General features: G+C 43.5%; 1 protein-coding gene across 7 annotated transcripts in view; it reads left to right on the top strand.

Annotated features, from left to right (window-relative positions):
• SEMA5A (semaphorin 5A) overlaps nt 1-22,637 on the top strand; it is a 506,976-nt gene that overhangs the window by 313,839 nt on the left and 170,500 nt on the right. For all 7 annotated transcript variants that reach the window (XM_082382606.1, XM_082382605.1, XM_082382601.1 and 4 more), the window contains 2 exons: nt 3,032-3,130; nt 4,733-4,946. In XM_082382606.1, the coding sequence (XP_082238732.1) occupies nt 3,032-3,130; nt 4,733-4,946 (313 nt within the window). The remainder of the gene's footprint in view (nt 1-3,031; nt 3,131-4,732; nt 4,947-22,637) is intronic.

Genomic DNA, 22,637 nt, shown 5'->3' with positions numbered 1-22,637 from the left:
CTGTGCCCCTCTGCTCTCTGAGGCAGCGTACCCCTCCTCTGTGTTCTCCGAGTGAGAGCTCCCTGACCCTGGGAACGGATAACGATGTGCCTTTTTGAAGTCTGGTTTTGTTCTTTCTCTTCAGAACTCTCCTTCCCTTTCCCCAGGTATAAAAGCAAAACAGAACAGAACAAAATAAGCCTCCCCATCAGGTGTACCTTTCTCTGTTACTCAATTTATTGTCTTCTGTTGACACTCATTTCTTAATTCTTCTAATAGTTAACTTCGATCTTTCATTCTGTCCTTTTTATTTTTTCCTCAAAGTATCTTCAGTTTAGCAGCCAATGATAGTTTGTTGCTTTTTTTTTTTCACACACACACACTGTATTTTATTTTTACAAGAGATAAATAGACTGACAGCAAGCATTGTAAATGGATGACCACAACAAAAGCAACAATGATTGCAATTACCAAACACGAAACACACTCATACTATGTCATAATATTGACATTCAGTCCAGTAATCCTCCACTGTAACAGCTCCTTTACTTTGCAGTGAAAATTGATTTGTATATTTTTTGCCTCTGAGTCCTTGTGGTATTTTTTTTATTATACAAACAGAAAGTCACAAAAATTATAATCATCCTCATCAGTTCACTCAGTCCCATGTAATTAATTTCTTTTTCCATCTTGATCTTTTGTTAGCACTTTTATGAGTTCATCAGTTTTTCATTAGAGTTCTGAAAATGCTTATTCATTCAGTTCAGCAGTACAGTCAGTTACCAGAAACCTGTACTTGTCAGAGTCTTTTCCATGAACTCCTTGAAGATGAAACCCTTTTATAGGAACATTTTTGCAAAAGCATCAGAGTACACACAGAACTGTCTGTAATGACAAAAGACTTAAAAATGACCACGGTTAAAGATTTGATGAAAGTTCATAATAATGCAATTGACAAGGAAATTTAGTTATTTCTGAGATACACATTTTAAAGTAATAACTAGAATTATGACTTATAACATTATACCAGAACATATAAGATTTTTAGAAATTTCTTGTAATGTCTGAAACATTTATATTAACATATTTCCATACAAATAAATCAAAGAAAGTTTAGTATTAGTTTTTGTTTGTTTGTTTGTTTATACTGCAGGATAATTTGTTGCTTTTATTGTTAGTAGTAGTATTAGGAAAATTATCTACCTTTGATATTTCACTTTACAGTTAGAAAACGAATTCAAATATTTTAGCTCATTTTATATCCACACTTAGGCCATGCCACAGGCTGAGTTATGGCAAATCAACATTTCGTGGAGACTGAGGCTCTATTCCACTGAAGAGAGCATTGCTGTGCCGTTAGATCCAGATCCTCCTGATTGGGGAAATGTGTGTCTAACTGATATATCATCATGCAGCATCTTCTAGGTCTGGTTGGTTGGTCAGTCACCATTTCCTATTCATTTGCTGGAGTCTGACTTTGCCCTTTCACACCTTGCACTGTGGTCCAGGCACGGAAGCAGGAGGGACTGAATTATGGAAGTAGTTTCCTTACCTGTCTCCTGAACTGCCATCTCACATCTCCACTAGCTTCCACATGGTCCAGAGTGGTCCTTCATTTACAAACATCACCTCAGGTCAAAACTGCATGCAGTAGCACAGGGAGATCAGCTCGGTGCTTTGTGACCACCTAGAGGGGTGGGATAGGGAGGGTGGGAGGGAGATGCAAGAGGGAGGGGACATGGGGATATATGTATATGTATAGCTGATTCACTTTGTTATACAGCAGAATCTAACACAACATTGTAAAGCAATTATACTCCAATAAATATGTTTAAAAAAAAAAAAAAACTGCATGCAGTGAAAACATAAAACGGTTCCTTCACATTCAGAATAAAAAGTAAACTCACTGGTCTGGCACACTTGGCCTGTATCTGGCTCCCCAGCTTATGTCCACCTCTTCTGTACGCAGTGAAAGCACTGTGCTTTCTCCAACCGTGATGCCTTGTCAGTCCATTCTTTCTGCTGAGAGTGTGTTTTCCCTCCTTTACTCGGTAAAATCCTGCAAGTGTCAGGGGGTACCTCCTCCAGGAAGCCTCACCAAATCCTCCTCTTCCTTTGAAACTTATCTCAGGTGTCATCTCCTCCAGGAAGCCTTCCGACACCTCCTCCCTTCCCCTCTCCTCTGGAGATAGCAATATGCTGTTCTCCGGTGCCTCCTCATTAGAGTATGTTGGCAGCTCCGTGTATTTTAATTTTGCGCTACGGGCCTCGATTGTGACTTCTTCCACAGTCTCTACCAAAGAGTATCTAATCAGTAAATGCTTGCTGGCTGAATGAATGAAGAGCTTTCTACCTGAAAGTTCCTGCACTACTATGACCATGCCCTAGATTTATATGTATGTTTTGCAACCACAGAAAAAAAATTCACAGGTCTGAGTCATCCATTAGCATGAGCTTTCATGCCTCATGTTCCAGACATCCTTTACTTATTAGTTATATTTTAATTTTTCATCAAGGAATCAGACATGTTTATAGAGTCTTGCTGTGCATACATTTTGAGAACTTTATGTAAAACTCCTTCCAATTTGCAATCAGAGTTTCACATGTGACCCTAGCATCTGGAGAAGCATTCACCATGTGTTTTCAAGTTCCTGGGGAAGTTTTCTAAGACACTGTTTCATGAGCAGTGTTTATTTATTTTCCTAGTATATGTCAAAGGCAATTTAGGGCTCACACTGTTATCAGCTACAACTCAAAATGAAAGCCCATTCATCAAAAGAAGACACACGCTTTGAGATTTTAACTGAACATATATTTATATCTATCTTTACACATATCCTCCTCTATTGAGCAAGTGTGCAGAGAAAGACTATTTTAGAGTTCTGTTGTTATTTTTTGGTCAGTATCCGAGAGGATTTTTTTGTTTGTTTTTGTTTTTACTGGTTAATTAACATCTAATCTATTAACTAGACAAGATGTATTCATATTCACCGTTCCTCTTGCGCTCAGGCCTCCTTAACGAGTTTCTTGTGATTTTTTTTTTTTTTTCCAGGAGGAATGTCAGAACTACATCCGGGTACTGCTGGTGGGTGGCGACAGGTTATTTACCTGTGGAACCAACGCTTTCACGCCGGTCTGCACCAACCGCACGGTACGGCTTCAGGTGGAGCTTTGACAGATTTTAATACCGGGAAAATCCAAACATTCTATTAAAACCCTAGTTTTAAACGTTTTTCTATTCTCCAAAGAGTTGCTTTTTAATTTTAAAAAACATCTTTTGTCAAACTGAAAAAATATTTGATGTATTGATCTATTACTAATAACACTATTGTATAAAGAACTGGTAATAATTATAGCTTGTTTAATTAAATTTAAATATGCTTTCAAACTATTTCTACCAGCTCTTTTCCCACCAGACCCTAAACATAATCCTAAACGTATTCTTATTTCTTTTTCTTCTTTATCGTAGGGAGGCTGTTAGGTATTAAAATAACCCTAAAATCATAATCTAAGTGAAGAAAATACAGTTTACAAATTGGATGAGAAGGGTGTCAAAAAAAGTAAAGCAAACTAGCAAACAAATGGAACCCTAGGAAAAGTAAAGTTATATGCCACCCTCTTTTTATTTTAACCTGTCGTTATTGACAGGGGAATTTTCAGCATCCAGGTCTTACACCCGTAGAACTGCCGGGTTACCCGAGCACACGTGTAATCGTCCTAATTTGGGATATTCATTTGATCTTCCTCCAGGAACATGATGAAGAAATATCACTATGTTAATTTCCTGGTTACACACTTTCTCTCAAAACCTGAGCTTACCATCCTCTTTTACTGTTCATTATTTTCAAATAACATTCAGTTATTGGAAAGAAAGGGAGGACGTTGATGATAAGAAGTGATGCTCACAGAGAGATCCCTAGGTACCGTGGCCTGTCCTAACCACCGTACAACTTCATCCTTACGTTCACCCTATGTGGTGCTTAACCTTTGGGTCACTGCTTTATAAGAGTCTGAGGCTTAAAGGCTTTAAGTAGCTTACCCGGGGCTACACGTCTAATAAAGCAGGCAGTGTATCTGAGCCCCCCTGCCTAACCCCTCTGCTCTCGTACCTCTCAGGTAAGAGTAAAGAAACCAGCGGAGCAAAGATTCCCTCCGCATCCAAAGAACTTTTCTCATTCAGTGGTTGTTCAGCTCCTCAAATGCTGGATTCCCACCACTTGACTCCAAGACACTGAGTTGCCTCTCTGAAAACTAAAAACTAAAGGCTTGGGAATTTGGGCTACGTGGTGCTAAATATCCACACATCCTTACCGATGGATGCAGTTTTGGGCTATTCGTAATATTTCGATTCACTTTTATTGATAAAATTGTACCTAATTTTTATTGCAATTTGTATTTCTATAAATATTGGAAGTTGGGTTTTTAAATTAAAGTGGAAAAATCTGCACTGTCCCATGCATTGTAAGTAAAGTCATAGACAAGAATCTAACTTCATCTTTTGTGAGTATCCAAAAGCCAGAGGTTCAGTAACTCTCAAAGGATGATGAGAGAGGTTGATGGGTAGATTGTCTCAGGATGACCACCGCGTACTGTTCTCGTCCAAGCCAGAGTGCAGAGGTTTGTCACGTTGTACGAGCCCCAGAGAGTTTATCGGGCATGCTTCATTTGCAGTTTGGGTGGATATGCTCCGTGAACGCTCTTAAAGGGGTTTCCTGGGGGATAATTTGTTTCCCTGTCTCGTCCTCGCACCTAGCTGAGCAACCTGACGGAGATCCACGATCAGATCAGCGGCATGGCGCGCTGTCCTTACAGCCCTCGGCACAATTCCACGGCTCTCCTCACGGCGGGCGGGGAGGTCTACGCGGCCACGGCCATGGACTTTCCCGGACGCGACCCCGCCATTTACCGGAGTCTGGGCGTCTTGCCCCCTCTCCGCACCGCGCAGTACAACTCCAAATGGCTCAACGGTAAGTCTTGCCTTCACTCCCAGTTTCCCCTCTCGTTGGTCTGTGATACCCGGTGACTTGGTGCTCAAAAGCAAACTGTCACCGTTTCTAAAACTAAAATAATGTCTTCATTTTCTAAAGAAATCACAATGTACCCGGTTCTGGATTTCAGTGTGGAAAGGCATCAGGTGGCTCTTTGCCAACTCGGAAGAGAAGTGATATTCTCCGCACTTAGGACATGATAATAAAGCTAATGCTGATACGAGCATTCCTCAAACTGAAGCTGCTTTTTTTTTTAAATATTTTTTTAATTTTTATTTATTTATTTATTTATTTATTATTAATTAATTTATTTATTTATATTTATTTATGGCTGTGTTGGGTCTTCGTTTCTGTGCGAGGGCTTTCTCTAGTTGCGGCAAGCGGGGGCCACTCTTCATCGCGGTGCGCGGGCCTCTCACTATCGCGGCCTCTCTTGTTGCGGAGCACAGGCTCCAGACGCGCAGGCTCAGTAGTTGTGGCTCACGGGCCCAGTTGCTCCGCGGTATATGGGATCTTCCCAGACCAGGGCTCGAACCCGTGTCCCCTGCATTGGCAGGCAGATTCTCAACCACTGCGCCACCAGGGAAGACCTGAAGCTGCTTTTTCATATTATTGTTTGCAGTTTAGGAAATCCGATGTTGTGTCAAAGATATCTGTAGCCTCATGTGCATTCTTTCTTCACTTCTTTATTAGATACCTAAAAAGGGAAATTACTAGCATTTCATGAAAGTTTCAGGCAATTGTGTAAAAGAATGTGTTTGGCTTCAGGTAGCTCCAAATAGCTTGACCAATTTTTTTTTAATTTAATTTTTTATTTTATATTGGAGTATAGTTGATTTACAATGTTGTGTTAGCTTCAGGTGTACAGCAAAGTGATTCAGTTCTACATATACATGTATCCATTCTTTTTCAGATTCTTTTCCCATATAGGTTATTACAGAATATTGAGTAGAGTTCCCTGTGCTACACAGTAGGTCCTTGTTGATTATCTATTTTATACAGAGTAGTGTGAATATGTCAATCCCACACTTCTAGTTTATCCCTCCGCACCATGTTTCCCCTTTGATAACCATAAGTTTGTTTTCGAAGTTTGTTTCTGTTTTGTAAATAAGTTCATTTGTATCATTTTTTCTTTTAGATTCCACATATAAGTTGACCACATTTTTTTAAAAAAAGGTATCAAGTCATACAACTAGAAGGTCAGGGTAGGTGTCTTCAGAGTTGCTCACTTCAATGACTCAAGAGTTAGTAAGGGACCCAAGTCCTGTCACCACTGTCTCTGCCACCCACAGTCGGTCAGGTTGGCCCTCAGGCTAGCTCTGCTCATGGGTGCAAACCTGCGGCTACAATTCCTGGTACTGCATCCAGACATGACAGTATCCAGTGGAAGAAGAACCACATTCCTTGTGTCCTTTTTTTGAAGAAATCAGAAACCCCCAGAAGACTTCCCTTGAATCCTGGGCTAGAACTTGGTCACTTGCTCAGTTAACAAATAGAAAGTGACTCCAGCCACCCAAATTGAAGTTAAAGTTGGCTATATACTGAGACCTGCCAGCTGAAATTCAGCCCTCTGCATATCGGTACGTTCATGTGTGAATATGGTTACACACACACACACACACACACACACACACTAGCAAACACAATGTTATTGATAGATGTATGCACCATATGTAATCCATTCCCTCAGTCGTTTATTTGATAGTTTGCATAAAGATGAAATCTTGTAATTGCCATGATAATATTTACTATTTTGAGCTTTCAAGTCCTCCAAAGATTTACTGGCTTTTCATCGAGTACAAGCTCATTACTGTAGACCCGAGTTTCTCACCTTAGCACTGTTGATGTTTTGGGCCAGATAATTCTTTTTGGGGGAGGGAGTTTGTCCTGATTGTTGCAGGACGGTTCGCTGCATCCCTGGCTTATACCCACAAGATGCAATAGCATTCCCCACCTCCTGAATTGTGACAACAAAAACTTTGTCCAGAAACTGCCAGATATTCCCTTGGGAAAATATTGCTTCTCTTTGAGAACCACTGGTTTAGAATGATCACTTATGCATATTTATGCTTATGTGTATATATACACACAAGCATTTTGTCAAATAAGATAGTCAAACCAGCCATCACAGTCTGCCTTTAAAAGACTCCCTTGTAGAGAAAAGAGTCTTCATCCAGTTTCTTCAGCAAGTTGAATGACTCCGTGAGCTTCCAAAGGGCAACGTGAATTGTTTTCTCAAACCAAAGCAGTAACTAGATTCCCTAGGTTAACATTATTTCTGTTGAACTGGTTTCAACTGGACCTTTCGACTCTCCTTTCCGCTCTGATGCTTTCTTTCATCTGTGTAGCTTAAAGTTCTTTCTATTCATTTGTTGAGTTTTACTGGCCAAGCAGTTTCCAGTTAAAAATCAAAATGACTTACTCCCCAACCACAAGCATTGCATTTAGAGTTTGCTGAAAGCGAAGTAAAAATTAATTCGGAGTACAATCTCTTTCTTTTCCCAGAAGCGACAGCATGAAGAATATCTTGGGAAAATAATTCAGGTTATGGCATGAGTTAGAAACACTGTTTCTTTCCATGTGACTTAGATGCCCAGGCTGATCAGGTGCTCAGATTCTGTTAACCCTCTGGGTGCAATCTTTCCCATTTGAGAGTCAGGCGATGTCATAAGGACAGTTGAAGAGCTCACCCAGGGTTTCCACAGTCACTGTAGGCATATATGTCCTAAAGTCATAAATGATATTATCCAGCAACTGTGGCCATTACAAATAAGTCCAAGGTGAACATGGCGGAGCCGTCACTCTGCTCATGGTGTCATCATAACTCGCATGGCACTGAATTGTCCCGCTGTCCTCAGGGAGCGTCGCCCTCTCGTTCCCCACCAGGAAGGCCCTCACTCCCAGGGCAGAGCGCAGAGAGCCCTGAGGGTCCCAAGTTCTTCTGTGTTGAGTGTTGATTCCCTCTCCTGTGTTCTCTTGGGACACTTTCTTCTTCTACTGAACGCTGAGGTATCATTTCTACCTCTGATTGGCCCTGGTTTTCTGCTCTGACCCTCCCTCCAGCATAGATTCTGGCCTCTGAGCCCCACTGAGCTCTGCTTCTGTGCCCCTGCTGAGCCCGGATGCAGGGACATTTATTCTCACGGTCCTCCTTGGAATCCACACTTTTCCTCCCATCTGCCCTTTGACCAGACACCCTGTCTCTGTTCTTTCTGCTGTGCTCTGGAGTAATTTTCTTTCTTTACTGGAGGTTGGTGCCTTACCTGTTATCCTTTTTTTTCACATCCTTAAATTTCTTGCTCTCTGGTGACAATCACTATCTTTTTATAAAAATGCTCAGATCTCCTCCCTCTTCCATGAGACAAAGACAAAGAAATGCAATGAAGCTAAAAACATCCTTAGTTCTGCAGTATCTAAGAAGGGTCCTATTTCCTGTGTGATATTAGGTACCCACTAAATGACGCTCATATTCTTCTCCCGAGTTTTCAACTGATTGAGGATCAAGGCACAGGAGTCACCAAATGGAGATCAGAGAGTTAGATTTGTTCTTGATAGAGCTTAGTGTTGGAAAATCCCAGGGCTGGTGTGTTAAGAGTATGCAGATTATGACCTGCTGAATGAAGAGGTACAAGCTTCCACGTGGGGTTGGCAGGCACCTTCCTCAGCATCCGACCTCCCGTTTTGGGGAAGTGAAAACCCTCGGGCTTTGCTTGAAGGTGCGGTTTCAATACACTCACGCAAAGAAAGTACAGTCACAAGGTTTATTACTTGCAGATCCCAGAACCCAGGCCCCAGGAGCTGGGGAAGGGCAGCCCTCCATCCCAGGTCAAGAGCAGGAGATAGAGAGGAGGGTAGCAAACACCTGTTAACTTACAAGGTTATCTGGGCAGAGGTCACTGTCTTTTCGTGGGCTCAGTGGTCATATAAGAAGGTAGGGGATGGAGGCTTTGGAGGTGGAAAGTCCTGCCGGCGAATCAGTGCTCACCCTTCAGGATGCTGATTTGTCTCAATTCTCGGTTTCCTCGTTTGCAACCTGGAAATAACTTGCCACCGGACCTGGCGGTTGTGAGATAAAAAATCAGACCGTGAAGATATGACGAACATTAGTGGCATGCAGCGGGGACTCGATAAATAGACGTAATTACTGTGAACTCCCCAAAGTCTGATACGACATCGGATGCATAGTGGCAGTGAGTAAATGACTGTTGGCTGAGTGCGTGGAGGAACATTTTGGGCTGTGGTTCCTGATTACTGACACCTACCAGCCTCTTGTTTCCTGGCTTTCCTGACACTGACAAGCCTCCTCTGTGCTTTCCCCACTGTGCCCCCTGCCGCCCCTCTGCTCTGGGCTCTCCTGGCTGCCCTGTCCTGCTTCTGCCACATCCAGGTCCCCCAGACACATTCCCCTCACTGCCCAGTCCGCAGTACCTCCAGGTGTTCACAGGGCTCAGGATCCCTGGGAGGCCATCACTCAGCTGACAGCTGCTTACAGGTTATGATAAGCAGAGCTCATGTCTTTGGTTTGGACATTTACCAGTTTTTTGCCAACATTTCTCTGTTGACGAAAGAGAACTTTCTCGGCAGGGGAGGTGTGGAGGACAGCACCTATGAACCGCGGTCTGCAAAATTTTTGTCTTCAGCTTCCCTGCTGTGATTAAACTGTGTATAGGATACTTTGCCTGTACAGGGAGGTAGACCCTTTCCATAATTGGGTTAATTAACTCATATAGGGCAAACTCATGGCATGACCGGTACAGCGGTTGCTAGCGTGTCTTGTTCGCCTCTGCCAGCCCTGTGCAGGCATCTCCCTCCTCAGCCAGCAGTCAGGCACCGACCAACTCCCCTTGCTCAAGCCATGCCTTCGGCGACATTTTGGGCGCTGGCCGTGTTTGTTTTGTTTGTTTCCTAGGGTTGCTGCAACGAAGTGCCACAAACTGGGTAGCTTAAAACAGAAATGTGTTCTCTCAGAGTTCTGGAGGCGAGAAGTCCAAGATCAAGGTGTCGGCAGCCCGTGCTCTCTTTGAAGACTCCAGGGGAGGGCCCTGCCTCACCTCTTCTAGCTCCGTAGCCCTCAGCATCCCTTGGCTTGTGGCAGCATCACTCCGGTCTTTCTCTCTGTTCACATGGTCTTCTTCCTGTGGCTCTGCGTCCTCACGTGGCCGTCTTCATATAAGAACATGGGTCCTATTGGATTAGGGGCCCCCCTCATTCCAGTATGACCTCATCTTTACTAATTATATCTGCCATGACCCTATTTCCAAACAAGGTCACATTTATAAGTACCAACATACATTTGGGGAGATGATACAATGCAACCCGCAATAGTGTCCTCATCAGGAAACGCTCAAGTGTTGAAATCTTAAACTTCTGTGTCTTATTTTCCAATGACACTGTTGCATCTCTTTCTGGGTTGTGGGTGAGTCCTCTGGCCACTCAGTCTCCTGGTCTCAGCTGTTTTCTCCTCGTTCTCAACAGACAGTGTTGCCTTCTTGTTCCCAATAATAAGCATCAGAAGTCCTCAGGTAGGGCTCACGGGACTGCCGTCTTCGCCCAGGGCAGAGCCGGCCTGCACCCGTTTCCTCCTTGCATGCGCCAGAGCACTGGGGTGGACAGTCCATCCACTTAACTGTAGCCTTATCCACTGTGCATCCCTCCTCCACCTCACGATCTCTGGGGAAGGGGTGCCTCTCTCTTAGGCAGCATTCTAAAGTGGATTTCACCTCCCTCATTCTGGGTCTGAATTACTCCCTCAAAGGACTGCAGTGAAGGCTTGGCAAAAATCAGCACTCTGGCCCTCCAGAGCAAGAGAAGCACGCAGCACAAAGGATGCTCTTCAGCTTGTCAGAACATGTAGACAGAACACGGCAAGTCATGACCCTTCAGGGACCCAAGCCTCTGGGGACCTCCTTTGCTTCAGGGCCACTCTTCAGGCAAATGGTGACATCAGGCTGTCCAGGGTGATGTCCTGCCAGGATACAGACAGCCCTGCGTAAGGACCTACCAAGCCTCTAATCTTCCCACCACACCTCCCAGAGACCCAGCATAAATACTACGTGGTAGAGTTCCAACAACCTGCCCTGAGCAAGCTAAGCGCCTTGGATCTAATACCAGAGTTCCAGGTGCATTGTCTTATGACACCACCCCCATTACAGCTGTCCACCAATGAGTGGGTGTCCCTCCTGCGCCCCTGCACCAGTGCAGCAAGACCCAGGTGGTGGCCGTGCCCTCAGCTGTCAGCAAGGGCTGACGTGGAGAGGACAGCAGGGCTGGCTATGACCCCTCCATCGGGTTTTCTCTTTCCCAGCCTGTGTGATCTGACTCCGCTGCTACCTTGCCACGTGCCCTCTCGGCATCCTTTAAGGCGGAGCGTGCATTTCCCTGGCTGCACCGTGCCTTCCTCACCGTGCTCCTTCCCACGTGCTGTTTATGCTGTTTTTCTTCCCTTGAGTTTTGCCTCCTCCGTAATTCCTGCTCCTCTGTAGGTTCAGTTGGAGTTGCAGTTTCCTCAAGACTCGGTGGATCCCTTTCACCCCTTCTTGACGGGCGTTGTGCGTGGCTGTCTTCACCCCACGGTACTGGAGCACGTGGTCCCTGTCCTGCTCCAACCCCACTCGCGCCCCCATTTCACCTGCAGAGAAAGCTGAGGTGCCGCTGGCCAGCCCCCAGTGCTTCCCTGTGCTGTCTCCTACCCACGCTTGCTCCTGCTTTAACCTCTTACGTGCATCGCCACTGGCTCCCTCCTCTCTTCCAGGGATTAGCAGACGTTTTCTATAAAGGGCCAGAGAGCGAATATTTTAGATTTTGCGTCCGTATGGTCTCTGTTGCAGCTTTTCAATTCTGCCATCGTAGCACGAAGGCAGCCATCACCAATGCATACACGAATGCTGCGTGCACACACAACTTCATTCATAGCCAGCAGGCAGGATCTGGCCTGAGGGCTATAGTTTGCTGGTCCCTGTTCTATCTGGAGAGCTCTCAGCCCCAGGCAATCCAGCTGGCCGGTGGGTTTAGCTCCATCGTCTTTGCTCAAATGCCGCTTCTCAATGGGACCTCACCCCTGAGCACCTTATTTGAAATGACTCCCTCCTCCATCTAGCCCTTTTTTTTTTTTTTTAATTATTAGCACCTTTAATTATTATTTATTTATTTATTTATTTACTTATTTATTTATGTGGCTGTGTTGGGTCCTCGTTTCTGTGCGAGGGCTTTCTCTAGTTGCGGCAAGCAGGGGCCACTCCTCATTGCGGTGTGCGGGCCTCTCACTACTGTGGGCTCTCTTGTTGCGGAGCACAGGCTCCAGACGCGCAGGCTCAGTAGTTGTGGCTCACGGGCCCAGCTGCTCCGCGGCATGTGGGATCTTCCCAGACCAGGGCTCGAACCCGTGTCCCCTGCATTGGCAGGCAGATTCCCAACCACTGCGCCACCAGGGAAGCCCCCATCTAGCCCTCTTGATTCCCCTTAGCCGCGTTAGACCTTTATCCTTAGCGTTATGCTCTCTTAGTACTTGTCTCCTTTCCTCCACTAGAATGAATGTTCCCCAATGGCCAGGCTTACTTGTTCGTCACTGATGGATCCCATATACTTTCAACAGTGCTGGACACATAGTAAGCACCCAATACATCATTTTTGAATAAATGAACTAATAGATGAGTAGTTTACATCTTTGTTTTCCCCACCCATGAGTTTCTGAATTCCTTGAGGGCAGGGATTAGGTGGGATCAATTTTTGTGTGGTCAGCATTTCATACGGTGCCTGAAACACAGTTGAGGCTTCATCAGTATTTGTTGAATGACTAGGAGATAGGCACATTCATAAGTAGCAGAAATATGAATTTTGTTGTTAACAAAGGGAACGTGTCATATTAGTTGTAACCCAGAACTTTAAAAATATAGATTTGTATGTTTGAAACCGATGCAGGTCCAAACATTTAAAGAATCTTCTTTTGCCATTCTCATTTGGACTCCCATTTTCAACCATTACGTATTCAGTTAGTTATCAAAGACAGTGTGATTAATTGGATAATGTTCTGGAGGAATTTGAAACATTGAGTTATATGTTTGGTCATGACTATAAGTTTCCAAATCGGATTTTTTCCCCTGTGCCAAAATCACTCTTAAAACAAACTTATGTGTTTAGAGAAATACCTTAACAGCCTTAATGCATTAAAATACTAATTGTTAATAACCCTTATTAAATGATTATGGTAAAGCAAGGTAATAAATGTTTAACGGTCTATGCTTAAAATAGAGAAGCTGTAAAACTTGCCTTCAAGAAACTGGCAATCAAATCGGGGAAACAGTCAACCCATGAAAAGGGGAAAAAAATATACATCTCCAAATTAACATTGTACAAATTGAGTTTGTGGGTTCTGGGGGAACTGCTTGCTTGCACATGGGCTAAAACCTCGGTAGGAACTTGGAAAAAGGAATCTATCAGTGAGCTTTCAGCATGGACATCTTGGGGGGCCTAATCTCACTGGCAGGTGGTGACCTGCTTATGTTCCTTCCCTGGAGGCAGCGTTTGTCTCTCTCCTGGGTTTTCTCCACGAACTCTGCTGCTTCCTCCCATTCTCTGAGATCCCAGCCTTGACCTCGCCCTGGAGGAAAACACACTTGAAATCCATTGTATCATTTTTAATGAGCTATTATGTTTCCAGTTAAGAAAACTCTGCCTGTGACAATCTCAAATTCTCCTGGTTTGAAATAACTCTATTGATGATACCCAGGCATTAAATAGACTCTTTGAGGTCTTTAAAATACAATGATTAACCTTCTAGTGATTAAAGATAACTTACTTGGAGGGAGAAAAATCCTGTGCTTAACTCAAGGAAAAATAGTTTCTGCTTATCATGAAGACAGGTGCTTTGTGGAGCTCCCCTGCTTCTCCCTGGGGGCAGACACCACTTCTTGGGGGTCCAGACACAGCCAGGCTGGGGTGACCCTGTTGGGCTCCATCCTGGGGACAGTGAGATCACTTTTGGCAGTCTACACAGTGCAGTCCCTGAAGGTGTGAACAGTCTGCACCAGGCTCTCCCTGGACAGACAAGATTTGCTAAAGCAGGAAATTCATAAATGCAGGCAGAGTTCCCAGACGAGCAAAATAAAGACAAGTGGGGCCTGGGAATGAAGTATACTTGTTTAGGAAATCTGAAGTGTTTATCAAGGAGAAGAAGCTAGGTAAAACCCAGAACAAAAATCACGATTGTGGAGTCAGCAGCCTAGTTTTGTACTTTACCAGACAGCACCTGGGGAGATGCTTGCAGAGGGGCGTCCTTGTGAACAGTGGGCTCTGTTCAGTACCGCAGCTGAAAGGCTAACAGCTGACAGCTGACTCGTGAAGTTTCAACTTGTTAGGGTGATGACACGTGGACTTAGAGCATGGGAGCAAAGTTGTGTGACATGAGACCCAGCATGACGAGCTGCCCTTTTCTAATTTTCAGGCTTGATCAAGCCTATCAGAGGGCTTTGGGCAGATTGTCTCTCTTGTGCGGGACGGATGTAAACACCCTTTGGAAAGAGTGTTGTAAACCAAGTCTGATGATCTTTATAGGGTCAGAAAAGAGTTTAAATAAATGGCCTCCCTGCATACCATTTGCCTGTCTGTGCACCTGCTGGAGTCTCTGGTACATCCAGTTGTTACTCCAGGTGCAAGGGGGAGTCACAGTGGCTCTTCACAACTTACCAGGTGGATGGGACACTCCATGTACGTGTTATCTGAACCAGGGCCACATGCTGAAGCATGCACGAGCTAGGATTTGAAGACAGATCCTTCCCCCTCTGTGGGCTCCTGGCCTCCCCTTTGTTTAGTCAACATCTTAGGAAATACCGCCACCATAAGCTGCCTCCGTCTCTCTCCTGATGTCCACATTTTTATGCACAAGTTGCCATGGAAGCGGGATACAGGGACTTTGGAAATAGTGGCCGGTGCTTCTTGATTGGTGAAAGCTTGCAAAAGGAGACAGAATGAGCTGGGGTTATTAAACCCAAAGAAGAAGCGCCTGTGGGGTTATTTAACACAGCCCTTTATGGACACAAACATCTGGTAGGTGACAGGAGGGAATCAATTCTTGTGGTGCTCTTTGAAAATAGTGTTGTGTTCTGTCCTGGTCATTGAGTGCTGAGTTCCTGAAAGCTGAGCAGCCACAGAATCCCTTTAGTCTTGTGATGAAGGCTCTATACTTGCCAATAAGTCATTTTGTCACCAAACTCAGGTTCGGCTGCATGTCCCTCAAGAATCCAATACTGAGAGACAAGTGTTAGGTAAAGGGAAAGATGGCTTTATTGAGGAAGCCAGCCATTCTGGGGAGAAGGTGGACTCATGTCCCCAGGAACCAACTTCCACTCCCCAGGTCTTGCTCAAAGATTAAACAGGGAAAGGAGGAAGGGGCCACGTGCTGAGGAGAGAGTTGCGGGGTACATGATCAACTCGTGGATCTTTTTCAGATTGAGCAGTGGTGAGGTAGCCAGGAGTCAACATCACTGACCTTCTGGTTCCACCCAGTCTGGGGTCTCCATGCTTGTGGGCAGCGTACAGTTAATTTCTTCCACCTGGTGGGGATTTCAGTATCTGCAAAACAGCTCTAAGGACATGGCTCAGAATAGTATCTATAGCCCTTGAGGAGGAACTAAAGGTCCTTGACTTTGTTTAATGGCTAAACGATTATTATTTTGTCTTGCTTGACTGTTTTCCTTTGCTTCTGTATTTTCCCATTTCTCTGATTAAATTTATTCTTTGGCCAAATTTCTTATTTTACAGACAAGAGGCAGGCAGAGGACAGCGGGGGTGGGGCGTTTGTCCTGGGAAGGGTCCTGCTCAGTTGCAATTTGGACTTCCAATTTACACATTTCAAAAGAGAATGGATGGGGCTTCCCTGGTGGCACAGTGGTTAAGAATCCACCTGCCAGTGCAGGGGATGCGGGTTCGAGCCCTGGTCCGGGAAGATCCCACATGCCACGGAGCAACTAAGCCCATGTGCCACAGCTACTGAGCCTGTGCTCTAGAGCCCATGAGCCACAACTACTGAGCCCACGCGCCACAACTACTGAGGCCCACATGCCTAGAGCCCATGCTCTGCAACAGGAGAAGCCACCGCAATGAGAGGCCTGTGCACCGCAGTGAAGAGTAACCCCAGCTCGCCACAACTAGAGAAAGCCCACGTGTATCAATGAAGACCCAATGCAGCCAAAAATAAATAAATTAAATAAATAAATTTATTAAAAAAATAGAGAATGGATAAATCCCACCCTTCCTTCCCCCATCAAGATGTTATGAGGCCAGAGGCACCAACTATATACACTAAGACGTATGGAAACCTGCGTAAAAAAAAAAAAGATCCTCACAAAGAAGATATGCCCCGTTATAGAGAACACAATATGCTATATAGAAATTGACTAGTACTTATATAACCACTCACGAAAATGTTTTGATGTTCATTGTCTAGACATCATAGCTGTTTCCTGGTGACAGTCCTGGATCACTCCTGACACCTGGCATGATTATTAACATTACTCCTTTCCCCTCTCAAAAGATTTCCAGTTTGGATCATAAATCATATTGTCATCCTGTTTATAAGATACTCAGTTCTCTGTGTTTCATTAAATTTGTCTCCATATTATTCAATTAAACTTCTTGTTTTCCCTCAGTCAATGCCTTCTCACATTTTTTCATTCACTGCTGAACATTGGATGGTATAATCTCTGTGTTTTTGTCTTCTTTCTTTCCCTGGCCCTCATCAGCTCAAGAGACAAAGACCAAGCCATCATACGAGTTTACTTATTCTAACTGCACAATGTTGTAGCCCAGTATTTTCTTTCAATTCAATCTTGCACGTTTTCCTCTTAGTCTTTAAAAATATTTTATAGGCATTAAAATATCTCTAAGATCTTTGAATTAAAGTTAATATTCCAATTTTAAAACTCCTTAAGTTTTACAGTTCTGCAGGTTAAATGATTAATTCCTGAAAGAAGTGAACCTATACATTTAAAATATAATCAAGAAAAAACAAACATGGTCAATGGAAAGTTGCAGCTTTGAAAATGTTCAGAAATACATAGTCATGAAATTACTTATAACTAATTGAGCCCTGGACTGTTTGATTTAGTCGAATCTTACAGGAGGTTGGAAAGGCTGCCAGGGGTTTGGTGCTTGGAATGGAGTGAGCCAGCAGGATAGAGAGGGATGTCTCTGGCCCTGTGAGCTAGACCAGGTAGACAAATAGCCAGTTAATGGAGCTCCTGTTGACACTGAGAGAGGGAGAATGCTTGGTGAGAGTTTGGGCTCCTAGCCTACAAGCTGATGTACAGGTGGCTGTTCTCATTTAGGAAGAGACAGCAACGTGTCCCTGTGGTACAAGTTGCTCCTACTTGAACCAGCAAATCTATGTGAGTAACACACTTTCAACAGATTATGGTCCCCGGAAGAAGGAAGGAATCATGTGTGCCGGAGCCATGTTTCTAGTCCTACCGAGATGGTTTAGCAATGGCTTTCTTTCTGCCGGGTCCTCAGTGAGTGAAGGACCTGGGGCTTCAAAGCTCATGTTACTATGTCAGTGATCACTAAGGACACGCTTGGGCCACGTGCCACTCCCACCTTCACCTGACACTGCCACCACACACATGGGAATTTGGGTCATAAGCTTGTCTTTAAAACTCTTTAGTGTCTCTCCAGTGGCCCTTGAATTCCAGATTCCTCTCTGGATCGCTGGCCTGGCCCAGCCGTCTGCCGCCCGTCCTGTTGATTCCTTCCGTGCCAACACTAGCTTGCTTCCGTTCCTGGCCACCCTTAGTGTCCTCTCGCCGGCTGCTCTCTCTCCTGCCCTTGGCCTGGAGCCCCATCCCAACCTGGCATCTGCCCTTTCCCTGCTCCCCTCCTTTCTGATTCTCGAATTCACGTCGCTGCCCTGGCCCCCATGGTCCTCCTCCTCATTGGGATGACTCATTGGTCTGTGTCTTGTTTGTTGCCTTAAGTGGCCTTGAGGGCATGGGTTGTGGAATACCCGGGGCCCAGGACAGTAGGACAGCCCCACAGTGGGTGGTAAGGAAGTGCCCGGTGATGCAGGTGCTCCGGCTGGCATGCTAGCCTCCACCTCTACCACAGACCCTCCGGCGTGTTTGGTTCCAGAGCTGCTGAAAGGAACACGGACCCTAATTTGATATACAGAATGCAAACTGAATGAGTTAACCTGTTAAGTAAATACTGATGGTATGCTTACCAACCTATGCATGTGTATTAATTTATATATTTTTGTATATGCTTATTATTAATTTATGTATTGATTATTTATATAATAGTTTATATATGTAAATAAATAGTGACCTATATTTTGATGATTAGCGACCAAGTGGTACGCACTTGGCATGCATTGCCTTTGACTTTTCACAATGATACTACATATCGGGTATTGTTATCACCACTCTAAAAGGAGGAAACTGAGAATGTAGGTTGTTAAGTAATTTAACTAAGTTCATACAGCCAGTAGGTGGAAGTATTGAGCCATATATACATATAACTCAATCCTATACATATGTATGTCACACACACAAAACATACACACACAAACATGTATATCCATCTATCTGTATCTATCTATCTATCTATCTATATATATATCTATTCTTTTCCTAGAAATCTTAAGGAAAGAATTTTAGTATATCAATGGCTTTTAAACCACTTTTTACTTAATTTAATTTTGGTTTAATTATCCCCTCTTAATAAATCTCTAGATAAAATTAGCTTTACTTTGGAACCCTCTGCAGCACATGTTCATGTAGCTGTGACGAGGGAAACAGTGTTCACAATAAAGAGAGTACCTGAAATCTAGGAATATGCACAGAAATGGTTTTGGTTGTAACCGACATCAACAAATTAGGGAACTGAAAACCTCTGGCTCACGGTGTGTCATATCTAATTATTGTTTCCATTAACTCCTTTCTTTTTGTGGAATAGCTTGCTACTTTAAAACTCAGCCTGGCTTTATTTATGTTTCTCGAATTCTGATCACCTTTAATAGATACATGTTTGATTACTCATTATCATTATGTGAAGTTCTACTAAATATAAATTATTAAAAAGGAAATCAAAAGTAAATCATGAAAGAAAAATTATAGCCATCATTTATTGCGAGGCTACTTTGTACCAGTCTCTTTAATCCTTAGGTTGAATTGTTGTACAGGATAAAGGAACATTCCAGATGTCAGTGGTCCAGCCCAGGGTTTCAAGCTGGGATGGGCGGGGTCAAACCCATACAGGCTCCACCTCCACCATTTTCTAGTCTGCCTTTGACAGGTGTATCACCAGGTGGCCTTTGATTGCAAAATAATTTTGATAGATTTTGATGCTAGTAAGATTTTTATAGAGTTGGAAAATTGGAATTCCTTTCCTTTTAATGTCCATTTTCATCAATTTAGACAAATATTTCTATATCAAGAGCCTCTCAGTGATCTAGTCAATCATCAGATTGGGCCATTGAACCTGGTGCCCCTCTAGACAGAAGGCAGAGGGGAAGGATCCATCCGGATGTTCAGTGTTTGGTTTTACATGGTCAGAATCTTCTCAAAGACGTTGATGCTTTTGCTCTCCTCATTGCTCATGTTTATTTATACTGTGTTTCCCTACTCAGTACTCCCATCCGCATGGTCGCTATTATGTAAGTCAGTGTGCCAAATAAAAGTCCTCATATCATGAAACACAGTTCTTCTTAAACCCTGACATATTTTGTAGAATACTCTGTAATCTGTAACTCAGTATGTCTGCAAACATGAGGAAAAAACCAGCTTCTCCACACATATATTTGTAATAAGCTGACACATACTCATGTCTGTTTTTATTCTGAATTAGCAGCACCTTCTATTCCTGTGTACCTCTAATAATAATAATGAATAAAGGAGCTCTTTCATGCACTCACATTCATTGTAGACAAGGAGGCCATTGACTGATTTATGGCTAGTTCAGTTCACTCAGGAGTGGCAGATACTAGCTTATGGTGAATTGCATTTTAACAAGAGACAGAGCTTAAACAATGGAATGGAAACAATATGCATCTTATTATCCTGCCTGGTGAGATTCAAACATCCCCTACCTCCAGATTTAGATCTATAAATGAAAGAGCTACTTGGCTGTCTATTTAACAAGTATTTCTGCTTTTCTTCTATCTTTGGAAAAGGAATAGGATGCTGGCTGAGTTTCAGAAGGGTCTGGAGCCTCCTGATGTGACAGCAGGTCACCCAGTCAGGGCCCATCATCCTCCTGCAGGACCACTGTGGGGCTGCACGATGTGTTTCCAAATGTAGTTTAGCTCCCCAACTAAAATGACCTGTAATATGTGGTGAGTTAGAGAAACACATACACTACGTACCAGCCACAAATTCTTCCCTTGTTTTCCCAGCAGGAAAAAATATAGTTGAGCATTTCTATCTAAAAGGCTCTTTGTCACCCTATCATAAAGTGGGTTTGGGGTGGTTTGGAGAGACATTGGAGGTTCTCCATGGAAAGAGGAAGCCGTGGGCTAATCTGCTTGGCATGATTCAGTACTCCTCCCATATGAGATATCTGGGTGAGATTGTTCCGTGGGTAGACAGTGAACATGATGAACACAGATAGAGGCTCTCACGGTCCCTGGTGGGCACTCCCGGGCTCTGGTGGGCACCATTGGACACGTCATCTCTGGAGTTGGGGCAAACACTTCCCAGCAATATTCTTCTTTAATAAGCCCTTGGATTGTTGGCTTCTTCTTCTTGCTGCTCTTCTTTCTGTGGCATCCTTGATGTCTCTAATAGCTCCAGAGTAAAGATTCATCTGGGCATCTGTCTTCCCCTCTGGTCTGTTTCCAAACCCTCCTCACCTTGGTTCTGAGTAACCCCACTCAGCACTTTGGTTTTTAAAGCATTGCCCAGAATTCCAAGTCCTGTTCTTGAGCGTTGTTAATGCCACTGATTGTCCTCTTGCAGTCCATTATTTTCTTCAGTGTAGTATAATGGTACGTGTATAGGCTGTGAGGTCAGACGGTCTGGATTCGGGACATAACCCAACCCCCACTGCTGGTTGTGTGAACTTGGACAGGTTCCTTAACCTCCAGGATTTAGTGTCTTCATCTATGAAATGGGAGGAGTAACACAGTATCTCCCTCTATAATTCCTGTGCGTTTCCTGAGCTTATGAAGGGGGACCGCCCAGTTCAGAGCCTCACACAAGAGTTTACCACTCAACAGGGTTTTTTAACTATAGGCAAGCCTTGAGCTGGAAGAAACCAAGGCAGATCTTTTTACCTTTTCAGCTCCTCGACTTCCTACTCAAGACTTCCTAGATACTCTTTACTATGTGGTTTTCATGCTGTTTGTCCCTAAGTTAATAGCAGAAGAAGGTAGTCATGAGGGTGTTTGATAAACCTTGTGGACTCTGCCTCATACCTCGTCCACATGTGCTGGGACCTGTAGCTAGACACACCTGTCCTGCATCTTCTTTCTTTGTTTTCTTCATTTTAGGTAAGGTTTGTTGTTGTTGATGATGGTGGTTTTTTTGTTTGTTTTCAGTACAAGGATCAAACTGCAGTCTGGTTATATGAGCCTGGCTTCAGAACCTGCTCTGATATGATTTAGCCTTCTCTTCAGAATTAGACATACATGTGAATATTATCTTCAGAAACTAAATACAGTTTTGTAATTGTTTCATACCTTTGCTTTTGGGATCTGCTTCAGTGAGTAAGTCTCTTTGGGAGACTCATAGTGAACACAGGTTCAAAAATCCCCCAATACTTTGCTTTACTTTCCGAAAACACAAGCCGGAGGTGTGTAACCTGTTTTTGTGAGCGTCTTTCCAGGATATTAAAGCGTACTGTACGGTAAATATTTCTAACTTCCATCTCATACCTGTTAATGCAATCCAGGGTGTTTTGGTTTTTTTTTTTAATATCCATTTCAAATTAAAGCAAGTGATCAGCCACTATGTTTGACAGTTTATAAATTAAAATCAGTTCTTATGAAATTCTCTGTTACTTAATGTACTTAAAATGACTTAAGAACAATACCATGGGCTGAAGAGAAAAGTACATGACATATACAATGGAGAATATTTGTTACATTTTTAGAATGTGAAGTTGAGTTAAATTGAAACATTTTGTGATGACATCAAATATTGATTGAAATTCAGTTGAATTTGACTGAAAACTGGCTGTAGCCTTTCTGAACAGAATAGCAGGGTTCTCAGTGCCACCTCCCTGTCAGCCTCTGAATCACTGTCTGCATTTCAGGTGAGCCTGTGGTGGGTCTTCCTCTTAACATTAATGGGTCATTTTGTAGCCAAACATATTTTTAGTTGTCCCGCCAATAGCATGTCTGTTGGTACAGTCTGATTGGATCTGGCATAGTACAAGGCCAGTTGAATTGTCCTACAAAACTAATTGTCCCTGAAATATGTCCTTGTGGATATAGTTGTGTGTATCTTTCCATTAATTTTGAACACCAAAGGATATTGTCCTATTATCCTAATTGCACCATAAATTAAGACACTTGCTAATTGAGTGGAAAGCTCTTAGCAATAGAGAGAAGAGTAAGAATCAAACCTGGTTATTAAAGAACAGTATTAGGGCACACCTGTTTCTGAAAGGGTATCATCCTTATTATCAATAGACTCAAACAGGAAGTTGTGAAGATAACACTTCCAATGCTATGTATGAAAT

Source organism: Balaenoptera borealis (assembly GCF_965194805.1).
Source record: "Balaenoptera borealis genome assembly, chromosome: 2".
Lineage (NCBI taxonomy): Eukaryota > Metazoa > Chordata > Mammalia > Artiodactyla > Balaenopteridae > Balaenoptera > Balaenoptera borealis.
The sequence above is the reverse complement of the archived record's forward strand: the minus strand, read 5'-3'. Positions and strand labels throughout refer to the sequence as shown.